The following is a 14972-nucleotide window of genomic DNA, read 5'->3' as shown; positions in this document are numbered from 1 at the left end:
GAGATAAATGGGTCACCGACTGGAGGAGCACTAGTACAGGGTGATAACTTCACAAGCAATCGTTTATCAAACGTCTTTGTTTTTAAATTATTGTGCATAATTCATGGTGTCGGGATAGTTCATCCCAAAATGAAAATTCACTTCTCATCCTCGTGTGATTTCTAAGTTAGTAACATAACTGAATTATCCTAGAAACTTAGCATTTGTGCTTATAGACCAACACAAGAACTAAGAGCAAACACTACCTGCGTTAACTAGTGGGGGGGGGGGGGGGTGTTGGGGCTGCAGGGAAGCACAAAAGGGTGCTTTAAAATCCCTGCGCTTGTTCAGCAGAGAGCGCTGTCTGTCCCTGTTTGGGCGTTACAGTATTTTCTACAAACGACTTTCATTCAGCTTTGACACACATATTACATAGGCCTACTGTAGATACAAAAATAACTTCACTTAAAAAGTTTAATGCAGCCCATTTTCACAAAAAAAAAGGAATTAAGACTCACGTTCCTCTATTTTGTCAGTTTTGCGGTTCGTATTGAAGATGACAAGTTTTCTAGTGCTCCACTTCTGTTTTGCTGTAGCTATTTAAACCCAAGAACGGACCCTGTGTGAACGCTCCCTGATCATGAAGACTAGCATACATCAATAGGACGTGCACAAATATTTGGTTTCAGCAGTTATAATGCAATTTTCCACATTTTGGATTTGAAATTGGGCGTAAAAATCTTACAAGGTAAAGCTTTTCTTCTTCTTCTTCTTCTTCTTCTTCGTCTTCTTCTTCTTCAACCGATGTAAACGGAAGCGTAGCCTTCGGGAAATGTTGATCATAGGCCTACCTCAGACTATTACAGTCAACTGAATCAGTTTTAGCAAAAATAGATTAAGCAAAAATGTATGATTCTGAATTGTTGTACTCAAGACCTCTGACACTGACTGGACCAACATATCCATTTTAATGAATGTATATCAATATTTAAAGTTACAACTTTTCATCCAAGATGAATTTTTGTTAATAGTTTCTCAACAGCTCTCAGATTAAATACATCACTTACAAAAGGCTGATTTGAGAATGATTTTTGGCTGCTAAGCAGAACCGTAGCACTGGTATACTGTAATATAAGCCAGTATTAGTAATAGTATCACATTAGTACCTGTTTAGTAGAATGCAGTTCATGAATTTCAAACATAAAAAATGGTATGGTATGGTAAATATAAAAGTCTGACTCTGGTCATCAAACATAAACCCAATAGCGATTTCACTGAAAGGAAAAGAGTCAGCAGGAACATCATGATCGAATGCATGTCAGCCTGAGACATCCTTGTTTGCGGTCCAGCAGCAGAAGCCAAGATGCTCCTGTCAGCAAGCCCACCATGACACTCCCTCCCAGGATCCACAGGAAGTCAGCTCGCAAACACGGTGGTCCCATGCTTATAAAACATTGCCCATTTTTCTAGCTGACTTCAAGTAAACACTCCAGGGCATGGTTTTGATAAAGGCAGGAAGGAATACAAAAACACACACAGGGAGGAAATGGGACAAAGCCTTCCCACCCAGCGGCCTCCCGATGAGGTGTCGTGTTGGAAGGCTGTCAGAGTCGGAATTGGCCGAGGTCTCTCCAGCATTTAGCAAGCTCTTCCCCAGTGCTGTTCCTGTCTCACAGCAGATCTGGGGCCCAACCTGTCAGCGCAGGACAAATCCAGTGAGAAAGCGTCTTTCGCACACATGTACAGAGGCATAATTTAAGGCAGATGTATAAGCCAAGGAGATGAGTTCTGGGATTTAGTTTAGTCTTTTAATTGGACAGCCAGGACTGATGTCATTGAGAAAAAATGTACGGATGAGATGAAAAAGGAGAAATGAACAGAGCGAACTGTTTTGTGAGGTATGCTGGAAGTTGCATTGCGCAGAAAGACTAGCTGTAAACCATTCATCAGAACTGGGACAAAACAGGTGATCCCGTATTTCATAACTGACACAGAAATGGGAAGCACAAATCATTTAATTAGGAAGCAAAGTCAATGAACACTTGGGAATATACGTGGGAATATGCACACACCCAGCAATGAAAGAGCGGCGGTCAAGAGTGTCATACTCCTGTGCTATTTTCCCATGATCACTCACTAGAGACGCAAAGTATGCTTGTCTTTCAGGCAAGTTAAAGACAGATGTTGAACTCTTACACGTGAAATCTGAATGACTTTAAAAAGAAACTGTTTTCTCAGTGCAAATACTTTCTTTTCCGAAACAATTAAAGCTATACAGACTATTTTATAAAGGCAAAATAATAAAACCTTTTTTTTTTTTTTACCTAAATATTACATTGTGCATTTTTACACTGTACTGAAAATAGAAAAGTTTTCATAATGCTTAATTCATAAAATAACTGTTAATATGATAAATGAACAGCATTTGTGCTGTTGTCTAAATTGAAAGTCCACACATTCTTATGTTGACATACAAGGCATTAAATGGACTTGCTCCTCAATATCTTTCTGAGCTTTTAATATCCTACATTCCGACACGTAATCTTCGCTCGGCCGACGCTGGTCTTTTAGTTGTTCCGGTAACGCACCTAAAAAAAAAAAGGGTGATAGGGCGTTCTCTTCAGTTGCCCCAAAGTTATGCAATTATCTGCCTGCCGATATTAGAAATGCACCATCCTTGAAAATGTTTAAAACCTTACTCAAAACTTATTATTTTAAGGAAGCATTTGGGTGAAAGGGGATTTTCTGTGGTTGGTTAAGAGATGTATTTTATGAGTTTACTATATGTTTTGGATACTTATTTTTAAACTTGTTTTTGGTTTGTAAAATTGTTTGTAATGCTTTATTTATACTGAGTCTATCATCCCTATTTTATCGATCTTAATTTTACTAATGTAAAGTGCTCTGAGAATTGACTTTTAAAAGCGCTATACAAAATAAAGTTATTATTATTATTATTATTATTACACAAATATAAAAATGCTGTCATCATTTACCCACCTTCAACACACACACAAAAATATAATTTGATGAATTGGTAACAGTTTTGATTTCCTTTAGTTCTGTTAAATTTTTTGGCCGTACAACGGAAGTCAATGGGAAATGTTTGGTTACTAACATTCTTCAAAACATCTTTTAGGTTCCACAGAAGAAAGCAAGCCATACAGGTTTGGATTGATGTGAGATTTTTTTTTTACCTTATTCGTATATGTCCAAAATCTTTTAAGAAGCCCAGCAGAAGTAATGCCAAGCTTTGACTCAATAATTCAGATACGAGTAAAATGAAGCTATGCATTTTAAATCAGTTTTGCTGTGTATGAAGTTGTAGATGAAAACCAAATGCTGAAAGAGGGAAATACAGGCACATACAACGGAGTTAAAAAAAGATGGCACATTTATTGCTACATAAATGTTATATACATATTGTGTTTTCTGTTAAAGAGACAGAAAAAGAAAAAAAGAATTCGACTTCTTACTGCTGGTTTTCTGATGTGCATTGACAATACCTTGAATTTTGACATGGGTACAAATCGTTCATCAACCAACAATGCAGACTGGAGACAGAGATGGAGAGCTCGTACAATACCCCACACGCACTAGACTGCCAGCTACAATCCTACTTATGTTCTTAAGATGCTATCCATAATCTTTTTTATAATAATGGACCGGTTATGGTAAATAACCGTACATTTTTTTTGTTTACTATCTAATATAGTAAAATAAAGTAAGAAACTTTTTTACTCAAAACTTTTGATTTCAAAAATCTAGAAAGAGTAATATTCAGAATTCAAGAAATGTTCTTACAATATTATTGTATAAAAGACTAACTATAGTGAAAAATAAGCCAAATGATTTTTTTTTATCCTTTTCATAATTTTCTTGTTATGAGGGAAAGCATCAGGGCATACAGCAAAATCTAACATATCCAACAGAGGAAAAACAGAACAGAGAAAAAAGAAAAAGAAGAAGGGGAAAAAACAGGGAAAACAAAACAACAGAGATGACTCATATCCTCGATTCATTTTCAGCCGGCAAAAATACAAGCTCTTGAATACTGAAATGTATAACAAGGCCACAAAGACTAGTGGATTTTCACGATAATTTTGTTAAGGAAGGAAACTCCCCACATATCAAAGAAAGAGAAAAAAGAACACAGAAGGAAAATAATGCTGATATTCTGAAATCTTTCATTAAGTTTTGTTCTTCGTATTCGAGAGAGTGGTTCATATGAGAATGGGGCAGTCTTTTTTTCAATTGTGTGAACGCATGGAAGACAAACAGAAAAGAGAGGAAAACATTTTTGGTCAAAGAAAAACATAGTATGAAGTATAAAATGAAAGTGGTGACTGCTGCTCTCTTCAGGTTTACATAGACGACAAATAACGGCAGAGAAAAATCCTGATCCAAACTGGCTTTGTTCATCATTTCCACTGTTTGCTGATTTGGACGCCTCAAATCATTTGAATTCATAGAGCTTCTCTTTTTCCAACAGACATGGCGCTCACATTCTGCTGATCAAGTATCAAGTATTTCAATGCATGAGGGGAAAGACAAAGCCATTCTAAGTATCTTAGAACATCCTTCTATTTTCACACGACAAATATACGCTTTACTATGAAGCCTAGAGAGATGCTTTGTATACAATTACAAATAAACATATAACATGTGGTTACTACTTTTTTTTTCTCTATTTTTAAAGTTGTTACTGGTTTTAGAAAAACAAAAGAACATAAAACAAAACTTCAATTCAGGCCAGGTGAATGAATGGTCTTCGTTTTAAATCCACGTCTCGCGGTATAACAGATTCGTCAGTACAGATGCCCTCGGCATAACCACGGCTCTTCGACCAAATAAAGTAACGTCTGAAAACAAACGAACTGAATCGCTTCACCCTTAACACTATATGGCAAAGGAATCAAAAGGACGAGACTGCGTCCCCTTTCCCGTTTAAGACACTAAGAAATATGCAGGGAATGCTGGGGTTTTGTAACGTTCTGCTTTCCGTATCTGTACTGCTCACTAATGAGTATAAACATGTCAGCTTGTTTGACCTTTGACCTTTCAGTAAAGCCAGAGTTTGCCGTTCCACCGTCGCCTCCAGGGAATCCGGTCAAAAACGCACAGGCGGATCCCATTCCGCCTCACTCATAACTTTCAGTCTGCGACGAGGACAAGGACGCTACACTATCAACAAACGTTATAAAGAATTAGGTAGTTTTGGTTTCTCATGCTGTTATTTGCGGAATGAACGTATGATAAATATAAATAATATATTATTTCTTTTTCCTTGTCTTTTTAGACGCATCCGATTCTTTCACAAGGGCACGGAATTTGATCTGAATATATATTAATCTGGCCGAGCGGACCGCAGATGTGACGGACAAACTGCAGATCTACTGAAACGCCACCAGCTTCTCATAGCAATGTCAGAACTTTCCCTTTAAGCATAGACTTACAGCTCAGTAACATAATAAATAGGAAAACAAAAACAAACCAACAAAAAAGAAAAGAAAAGAACAAATTGCTGTTACAATGCATTCGTCAATTCAGTTTAGGCACAAGGCAACTTCCACGTACGGGGTGGAGGGGTGGCGACAGTCTCTGATTGTACAGCTGCGGCACACGGCTTCTGCAGACAGCGATATGTGCGGAGGGGCTTTGATGCTTGATTTGTTTGGTGTTTTTTTCTCTGGTGGGCAGAACGTTGCTTATCGATATGGGATGTCTTCACAGGGAGCTGGGCACTTGCCAGTTTTCTTCTATCTCAGGATTGCTTAACGGTGGAATTTTGCTTCGAGTGGGTCTGTCTTTTCAAATTTGTGTCACAAACTGTGAGTCCCGTCCGCCCGTGGAAAGCAAGGTCACCGACTCTGTCTAACACACGCCATCGGGATCCATTTGATCTGAAAGTGAGGGAAAGATTAGGACATCGCTTATGACCCACTGTACTGACACTCAAATCATTCAAATGTCTATTATGGCTGGGCGATATATCGAACGATATAATCATGCGCATCTAGTCAGTAAATCTGGCTCCGTGATTAGCGCTAAATTGCCATCACCTGCTTTCATATGGAGCAGCATTTAATAGACAGAGCCGCAGATCACTGACAAGCTACGCAATATCGCGTTCATTATTTTCTCTTCAATCTCTGTGTGTAGCTGACCGTGCTTACCTGGCTGTTCACAGATGGCCCATGGGGTTGGATGCGTCTGTTAGGCCCGGGTGCACAGGTGGGTGGGCTTGCTGGGGGTCACCTGAAACCCCTGACACCTTCTCCTCCTCCCTCCTCTTAAGGCAGGCTGCTTTGGGGTTTAGGTTCCTCTCTGCACACAGGAGAATTCATATCATCTCACTGTAGTTTATAAAGCAACACTACATAAAAGGAATTGTAACACTTTTATAGAGCTTTCCTTGCCTTATAAAACCAGCTCTCTGAGATCTGTTGAACTGATTAATATTAATTAGGGCTGTTGCCAGAACCCCGAGTGAAACATTACTGATAAACCTGAGAAGCATGTTTGCTGAGAGTATTTCAGCTATCATGATGTGTCTGTTTAGAATCAGAATTGGCGATGGCAGATTTGTGAATGAATATCTATTGATTTTAACTGTTTAAAAACTGATTCTGCAACTTTTTGTGACTCAATTTGCTACACTGAGACAGGCATTGAGGCATAAATGATTGCTTATCACACTAAAACCGGATACTTTACAAGTTAGAAAACAAAAAGAGCACTAGAAGAGGCAGATTTTTACAATGCACTGCATGAAACTTGTAAACATCTTCGATCATTTGTGAACGACTCTGTATGGCAGCTAAATGCAAAATATATCCATAATAGTGTCAAAAAAAAAAAAAAAGACATTTTGTTGACAGCAAGTTCTGATTAAAAGTTAGATGCGTTGCCAGCTGTCACTTAGAATTAGTTACATTTGTTTTTTAATGCTGTTAACAGTTATTTATTTTTACACCCCCCCCCCCCCCCCCCCACCAAAAAAAAAGGACTGAAAAAGATGAATTGTGATTAAGTATTTTATATAAACATGAGATCATTGCATTATGCTGGACAGTGTCTGACCTCTGACTTGCTGTTCGAGGCTGAGAATGACAGCGACGGCCTGGTGAAGAATGAGCAGTTTGGTCTGGGGCTTCTCGCTCTTCAGGTGCAGCTGACACATGCGGCCCAGCTCTTTGAACGCCTCGTTGATGTCCCGGACCCGCAGCCTCTCGCGGGCGTTGTTGGCCATCCTCCTCTCTCGCTCACGCTCTGCCTTCTGCTCAGGGTTCAGGTCCTCGTCTTCATTGACACTGCTGCAGAACAATTCACAAATGTCAGAACAGACAATGTGGAACAATGTGGCCTTGAACGTATATGTGCTTGATGCAACATTTAATATCATGCATTAAGTAAATAGAAGTAGTGCTCTGTGCTAATATTTCATCACACTGGAAAAGATTCACTGTCTCTGAGGTCAATGTTGAAGTGCTGAAGGACACTTCCATGAGCGGTTGCCTTGCCTTGCTCGAGTGCTTCCCCGATTCTGCTTCATATCCCTTTTATCACTCTCGTCATCTGATCTGAGGTCGTCAGAGGAGTGGTTATCATGCATGTCGTCTTTTTCTTGATTCTCAATCTTCAGGTCCAGAGAAGGAGCAACTTGACTGGCCAGAGCACTAGCGATTCCTGTCACACACAACAAAAGTACACGGTTACTTAAAGTAAACACTTAACCTCTAAAATGTAGCGCTTTGTGACTCGTTGTGAGGTCATAAAACTGCGTATGAATCATAACTGAAGAGGCAACCACAACCAATGCAAAAACAAAACAATAACTGAAAATAAAGTGGTGTAAAAAAAGCTTCCGACCTCTGAATGTGTCTGCCTGGTGGTTGAGCTCCGAGCTGGAGGTGGGACCGGCGGTGGCCTGCAGGCCGCCGTGGTTGTTGTTCAGGCTGACGGTCTCTTCGCGGTGAACAGAGCCCTGTCAGAACAGATAGCCATAAACACACGAGGCAGAGAACAGAGCAAAACATCAAGAGTCCCTCTGATCATGAAGCCATCTGATCAGTGCCGAGAAAACAGAAGTGATTTACATTAAATCGGGGAAGAGACTTGGACTTCAAAGCGGAGAGAGTCTCTGTGTTCTTACTGTAGAGTGTGACCTCCCCTCTGAAGAACTGAGTGGTATTCACACTACAAAGAACGACCTTCACAGCCCCAAATTTGTGCTCAGAGAGACACGCGGCACTTCAGTCCTGAGTTCTGACTCGGTTCCACCAAAAAACACTCTCATGTTGTTTTCGATTAGAAAGGCGGCATCTATACTTTTAGAGGCAGGTTGGTTGTAACACAACACTGGATGCTACACCGCTTCATACAATATTGTATTTTAAGGGTATTGGTAGAAGGATAACTGCAAATATCTGATTATTTAAAAACATTTCAATTTTAATGTTTCTTCATTAAGAAGAATTAACAAGAATTTAGGAAGGCTACAATACTTACAACAGTAGCCTAAAACAAATAATTATCTGCCATTCAAAAGTGTGGAGTCGCTAAGATTTGTAATTTTTTTTTTTTCTCATCAAGGCTGAATTTTTTGATTAAAAAATCCAGTAAAAACCACAAAACTGTAAAATATTATTACAATTGCAAATAAACTGTTTTGAATATATTTTAAATTGCAATTTGTTCCTGTGATCCTGTGAATTTTTAGTAGCTGGTCTTCAGTCTTTACTGTCACATTCAGTCTTTGACCAACTGAATGTGTCCTTTCAGATTAAAGGAATTAAAGTACTAAAAACTGACCCCAAACGTTATGATATATTTTTATAGAAGTTATGAAAACTCTTCTTTTCTCTATAAAAACCATGGACTGCTGTATTGTGCACAGCCAGACCAGAAATGTGTTTTAACAAAGTCAATGAAAATGATTTTTAAAGTTGACTTGAAGGATCGATTTCTACAATACGATTTTTGTAATAGACACACAGACATCAGCTGTCAGCATTTATATGTAGAAAAACCTTCCATCGAAACAAAATGGCTTATTCACATGTGGATACGGCAACAAACAATCTGCCCTTTCATGTTGAACAGCAACCGACCAGCATTCGTCACTGGTGGCTTCCAAACGCATCTGGATTTGAACAATATCTTGCCATGCAAATAGAGACGTAATGTAATGGAGTAATGGAGAAGAAACTGCTGCAGTACCCCCGCCCCAACCTCTGCCACAGCAGGCGGGAGCACATGTTCGTCCGCCATCTAGTTTCCTTTTTGAGGATCCATGGGATTGGGAGTCATGGTGAAAGGAGCAGAGATGGGGGAGGAGGAGAGGTCTTTCCCCCCTTTTCCTGCAGGAATGCTATCCTAAGTCACTGTTGGCCTCTGTTAACCTCTGTGCCGCCCAGGCCCAGACCCCTTCCCCCGTGCTCTAATCTCAGCACCACTCTCAACAGGTGTCCAAACAACTCTTTGTCTGTGGCAGAAGAGGGGCGGAGGAGAGGAGGGTGCCAACCAAAGAAGGCGGCCATTTTCCTGTCTGAGCTTGATTACCATACAGCTGAGGAGCTCAGACACACACGACTAAAGCGTCAGATTTCCTGAGTTGTTAAAAAGACGAGGGTGGTCAAAAAGAAAAGAGGGGAGACAGAGATAGAAAAGTGTGCGCCAAAATAAAAGCACGCTGGCTGTGCTGAATCAGGACCTTGTCTGAGTGTGTGTTTGGGTCGAGTCTGGAGCACAGAGCTCTGTTTGTGTGTGTATGAAGCAGTGTGACAGCTCCCGCGCAGACGAACCGATCGTGACACAGCCCCAGCACCGCTCCGTCACTCTGCTGCAATCTCCTCTTTTCTGGCTGAATGAAATGCACCTCTGTTCATCAGCATTGAAAACATAAGCTGTGCCAAGCCAAAAATTCATGAACATCACTTTTGTCACTATGCGGCAAACCAGAGAATGATTGAATTGTTGTTGGAAATTACAGCCACAAAGGGATAGCTAACCAAAAAAAATGACTTTATTTCAATGGAATCTGAAGAAAGATATTTTGAAGAATGCTGGTGGTAACCAAACTGTCCTGATGACCACTGAATGGAAAAAAACACACATTTTGCTAAATATGTTTTTTTTTATTTTTATGTTCCACAGAAGAAAACCATACAGGTTTGAAACACCAGGGTGGGTAAATAATGACAGAACAAAATGTATTTATATAGACCTACTTGAAGGATGGTTTTATTGCACTCTATAACCTTTTCTTATTTGTTTTTAATTAATTGTAAATCAAAATGTTCATTTTATGTCTTATGCATTTATTATAATTATTTTAAGTTTTTATCCTTATCCTTTATGTAAAGCACTTTGAATTACTATTGTGTATGTCAATGCTAAACTATTAAGATATCTAATGTTTAATATACATGTGGAGCTGGATTTTGGACCAACTAGATTTCACCGTGGACTACCCTGTGTGACACTGCAGAATTTAGTTTTTTAAACATCGGTTTACATGAATAATATAGCTTTGTCATTTTTTGTAATCCCTGGTTAGAGAACAGTGTTTGTGTTGTATTTGTATTTCCACATGGGTTTCTTTTAGATTGGGGCTATGAAACATTAATGGCACACATAGAGTGTCTTGCGTGGAGAGGAGATGATTTCTATAATTGTACATGTTGAGTATGTCAAACTTTGTTTGACTTAAGCGTCAATAAATAGTTTTATGAAAGCTTCACTAACTTTTGCTACAGCATTCCAGACATTAACTATCTGTTTGAAATGTTAAATGAGAACAGTGGGTGGTTCATCAGGAAATTTCAGCTCTCCGTGGTCAACTAGACTCTCCACTGTAGTGGTCATTCACCAAAACATTTCTGAGTGCTGCTTTAGTCTTTGGACAAAAACAAATAGGTCAAGTTCATTTAAAAGCATATGAAGTTGAAAGAAAATCCAAATGTTGTTTTGAATACCAAAAAAAGGCCATGATTATTTCCTATTATTGGAAAACCACTGGGAAACGCCTCCCTCGCTTGTTCCGACTATTACAGCTGTGCGCTTAGCTCTCTGCAGAAGGGAATGAATGTCGTGGGATAGTGGGGGAGATACAGAGAGCTTTAGTTTCAGTGGGTCTCACATCACGCAGGTCCCCAGCGAGCTACGGTGTGGAAATATCTTCCAGACCGACACTGATCTACTAGATTTTACTGTGACTGCTTTTCCCATTCAGCCTGAAGAACGCAGCTCAAGCTTGGGTCCAGCCATTATGCTTATGGAAAGTATGTGGGTTTAAGTAAAACTTCTCTCAGTGGAAAATAGTTCAGTTTCATCACACTGCCAGGCCTTCATTTTAAACAGGTGGCTTAACTCTGTTTATTGACGCTTGTTTGGAGAGGCACAATGAAAAAACACATGCATTTCTTTCCCTTGTGTCTGTAATAACTGTACGAGACCTCAAAAGCCATGAGACATTCAATGGCTCTGAAACACAAGTTTCCTTTGAGACAGGGAAGTTTTCTTTACCATTTGTGCTGTTCGGTTGGTGACCAATCCAGAAGCTGGGAAACCGCTGCCTATGGCTGAGATTGGCCCGTTGTGCGCTTGTCCCAACAGGCTGTGGATGTCGCTGGACAGGGCGGCAGTGGAGCCCACGGCGTGATTCCGCAGGACACGGATTGCATCGTCCAGCCTGTCCAGCCGGTCCTCCATCGGAGACTGAAATGAGTGATGCAAAGTAGAGGGAAAGAAAGAACAAACAACATAACCATAAATTATATGAATATATCAACTGAGACTTTATTAAAGAGACAGAATTACAATATGGCAAAAACTGAAAAGCAAAGTAACATTCGAAAACAAAGTGAAAAGGTAAAGAAGAGAAAAAGTGAAATGTTAAGCCACTTAAAAAAAACATCTGTTGAATTAAACAGAACTGAAATAAACTGCAATATGGTAGTTTTCATGTATTAATATCATCAAAGATGAAATGGCAAAACACAAACAGAAAAAGCACAGCCAAATCAAAAGAAAGCCGATGGCTGAATGGAAAAGAAGGACAGGACGTGACAATCTGAAGAAAGCGGGAATACCTCGCAGACATCCTTTAAGAAAGACATGGCATCCTGCAGATGCTCATGAAGCTGCTGGTGCACACGGTTTTTCTACAGTCAGACAGGGAGAGGAGAGACATGTACAGTGAGAGACGAGACAGAAAGACTGCAGAGAGCTCGGCAGAGAAAGAGGGCAGGGAATCGAAGCGGAGCGCCAACTGCCCACATCTTGGTTCTTGTTCAAGTAACTAATTACGATGAACCACGGTTCCCTCTGCCGATCACCGCTCATTTCCTGATTCCTGGAGGGCTGCTGCTCATGGACGGTCCATAAAAATGCACTTGCAGCTGGCATACAAGTATTAGAGGAAATATTTACCTACACACCCCACCCCATAGTGTGAATGTATGACGTGGGAAGGAAAGTGTGTGTGTAAACTGATCTCCTGTTGTGGCTCAGCTCCCCGGTCGGCCCTGGAATCCCGCGGCAGTGGTTGAACGCAGCAGCTGCCGGCACCCCACCCCCATCACACACCCTAACCAATCCCTAACCACCCCACCTTCACACACCCCGGCCAATCTTCATCCACCCCAGACGAGAGAGGACAGATGGCAGGAGACATGCCCCAAGGGACGAGTATTGTTCGGTCCCCACAGCCCCCTCCCAGTCCCGCTCCTGACATTTGTCAGCCAGGAATGTCCATGTGAAGCTACCCCCTGCCCTCCAGGAGCAAGTCATCTACTGACACAGTGTCCATTAAAAAGTGCTCAGTGCCAGGGGGAGGGGAGAGCGCTCTTACCAGAGAGTGAAGGGAGTTCTCGTAGTTTGGGGAGGAAGGTGCTTGTCCAGTCGCACGGGGCCACTGAGCTGTACCTGCGGACAGGGGCAGAAGAGCTTTTTAGTCGCCTTACAACTACATTACAACACATAACAACTAGCTGGCATCACTGCAACAGGTGAATCTGAAATGAATGAGCAATGGAAAACATTGCTTTTTGCGCAACATGTCAACTATTTATAATTTATAAATATAATATAATAGAATTCAAAGACTAAAAAAACTCATGAGTCAATGATTAAAAAACACATTCAGTGTTGTCATTCCTACATTAAATGCCATTTTATAATATAATAAAATATATATTTTTTTAACTTAAACTCGAGTTATTGGTTAAGAAGCACATTTACTTTAACAAAGGATGTTTCAAATAAATAATTTATGTGACCCTGGACTACAAAACCAGTTATAAGTGTCAATTTACTTTTAAATTGAGATGTATACATCATCTGGAAGCTGAATAAATAAGTTTCCATTGATATGGTTTGTTAGGATCAGACAATATTTGTAATTTGAAAATCCAATTTGAAAATCTGGAATCTGTGGATGCAATCAATCTAAATATTGAGTAAATTGCTATTAAAGTTGTCTAAATGAAGTTCTTGGCAATGCATGCATATTACTAATCAAAAATAAGTTTTGATATATTTAGAGTAGGAAATTTACAAAATATCATCATGGAACATGATCTTTCCTTAATATCCTAATGATTTTTGGCACAAAAGAAAAATTGATAATTTTGACCCATACAATGTATTTTTGGCTATTGCTACAAATACCCCAGCAACTTAAGACTGGTTTTGTGCTCCAGGGTCACATTTTATATTGAAAACTCGAGTACTATAAATAGATTAAAAAAAAAGTTTCATTTAAAAGATTAAGAAACCCTTTCATTGTTCTATAGATAAGTAGTATTTTAATATATTTAACAATATATGTTCATAATATAATACGATACTTTTCACCATGTGGTACAATGCACTTTCACAATAGACTAAAACTCATTTCCTATCCTGACTGATTCCAGCTATTCTCAATGTGGGCTGTTTTCCTCCAGGTCTCCAGACACATCATTTCCTATGACTGGGTCATATCCTGCAATGCGAGAAGGGTTCGAGGACGAGCCTTACATGCGTACATACACAAACCAGTGCTGAGGGACATCTCTTACTTCCCTTCATTAATGAAGTCATGACTAAAAAAACCTGGGAGAACAATGCAGGACCTCGATAAGGGCGCTGACTTGGACCCTGAGCATCTTCCCTTGACTCTAATACTGCATGAGCTCAACGGAGAAGCTCAATTTTCTAGACATAACAGGATGAGACCACGACTCTCTCTTAGATCTCAACTCACACAAACAAACTACTGGACGGTGAGCGCTGATGTGACCAATCTCATGTCAGACGCTGTCAGGGAAAAGAAAAAGCACTGTTTTGCCACATTACTCCAGTAGCAGCATAAGATTTGATTTGGCTTGGTCACATTCTCAGCCCTCAGACTCGAAGTTTAGCTTTTTTTCCCCCCTTCAAAATTCAGTTGCTGGAAGAATTCAGTGAATGTGTTTTTGTTCTGTGGCAGAGGCTGGAAGGGACTATAATGAGGATGTAAATGACTCTGGTCTGGTCTCGGTCTAAACGTGCTGATTCTGACTGGCTGTAAATCAGTCAGTCGCTCTAAAAGAATGCACATCTGCTAATCACAAATCAAAACGCCGGTGGAGGGGGTCGCTTTCAATCCCTTCCCTTCCAAGTCTACTTCACTCCAACTGGCAAACAATCCACTACACAAAAGTCTCGCGTGAAGGCTGTGGAGATCAATAAAACAGGCCAAGGACCCTTAATGTAGCATGACCCAAAGGAAGCTTTTTCAGCTTATTTGTCCTTCGACCCGACTCCACCAAGCACAGACTCAACCATTGACTCTAGGTGCTTTGTTGACACAACAGATTTCCAATTTTGCTGGTTGTCATAACTGTTATGATGGACCTGCTGTGGTCATACGTCTAGCTCTGCTAGCATAGTGCATATACTTCTCGGAAACTATCGGTGAATTTCATTTCGACCATTCAACCATTGATCCTTCCCAAAACGTAAGC

General features: G+C 40.1%; 1 protein-coding gene across 7 annotated transcripts in view; it reads right to left on the bottom strand.

The window, feature by feature from the left end:
* Positions 1-3355: 3355 nt before the first annotated feature.
* Positions 3356-14972, bottom strand: part of tcf12 (transcription factor 12) — a 106186-nt gene continuing 94569 nt past the window's right edge. For 4 of the 7 annotated variants that reach the window (XM_052560890.1, XM_052560892.1, XM_052560891.1 and 1 more), the window contains 8 exons: positions 12836-12909; positions 12075-12146; positions 11509-11700; positions 7852-7966; positions 7503-7668; positions 7063-7295; positions 6156-6306; positions 3356-5882 (listed from right to left, as the gene is read on the bottom strand). In XM_052560890.1, the coding sequence (XP_052416850.1) occupies positions 6164-6306; positions 7063-7295; positions 7503-7668; positions 7852-7966; positions 11509-11700; positions 12075-12146; positions 12836-12909 (995 nt within the window). In that variant the 3' untranslated portion in view covers positions 3356-5882; positions 6156-6163. The remainder of the gene's footprint in view (positions 5883-6155; positions 6307-7062; positions 7296-7502; positions 7669-7851; positions 7967-11508; positions 11701-12074; positions 12147-12835; positions 12910-14972) is intronic. The other 3 variants (XM_052560893.1, XM_052560894.1, XM_052560896.1) reach the window with 1 other exon arrangement.

Source organism: Carassius gibelio, chromosome B7 (assembly GCF_023724105.1).
Source record: "Carassius gibelio isolate Cgi1373 ecotype wild population from Czech Republic chromosome B7, carGib1.2-hapl.c, whole genome shotgun sequence".
NCBI lineage: Eukaryota > Metazoa > Chordata > Actinopteri > Cypriniformes > Cyprinidae > Carassius > Carassius gibelio.
This window is presented reverse-complemented; position numbering and strand designations above follow the sequence as displayed.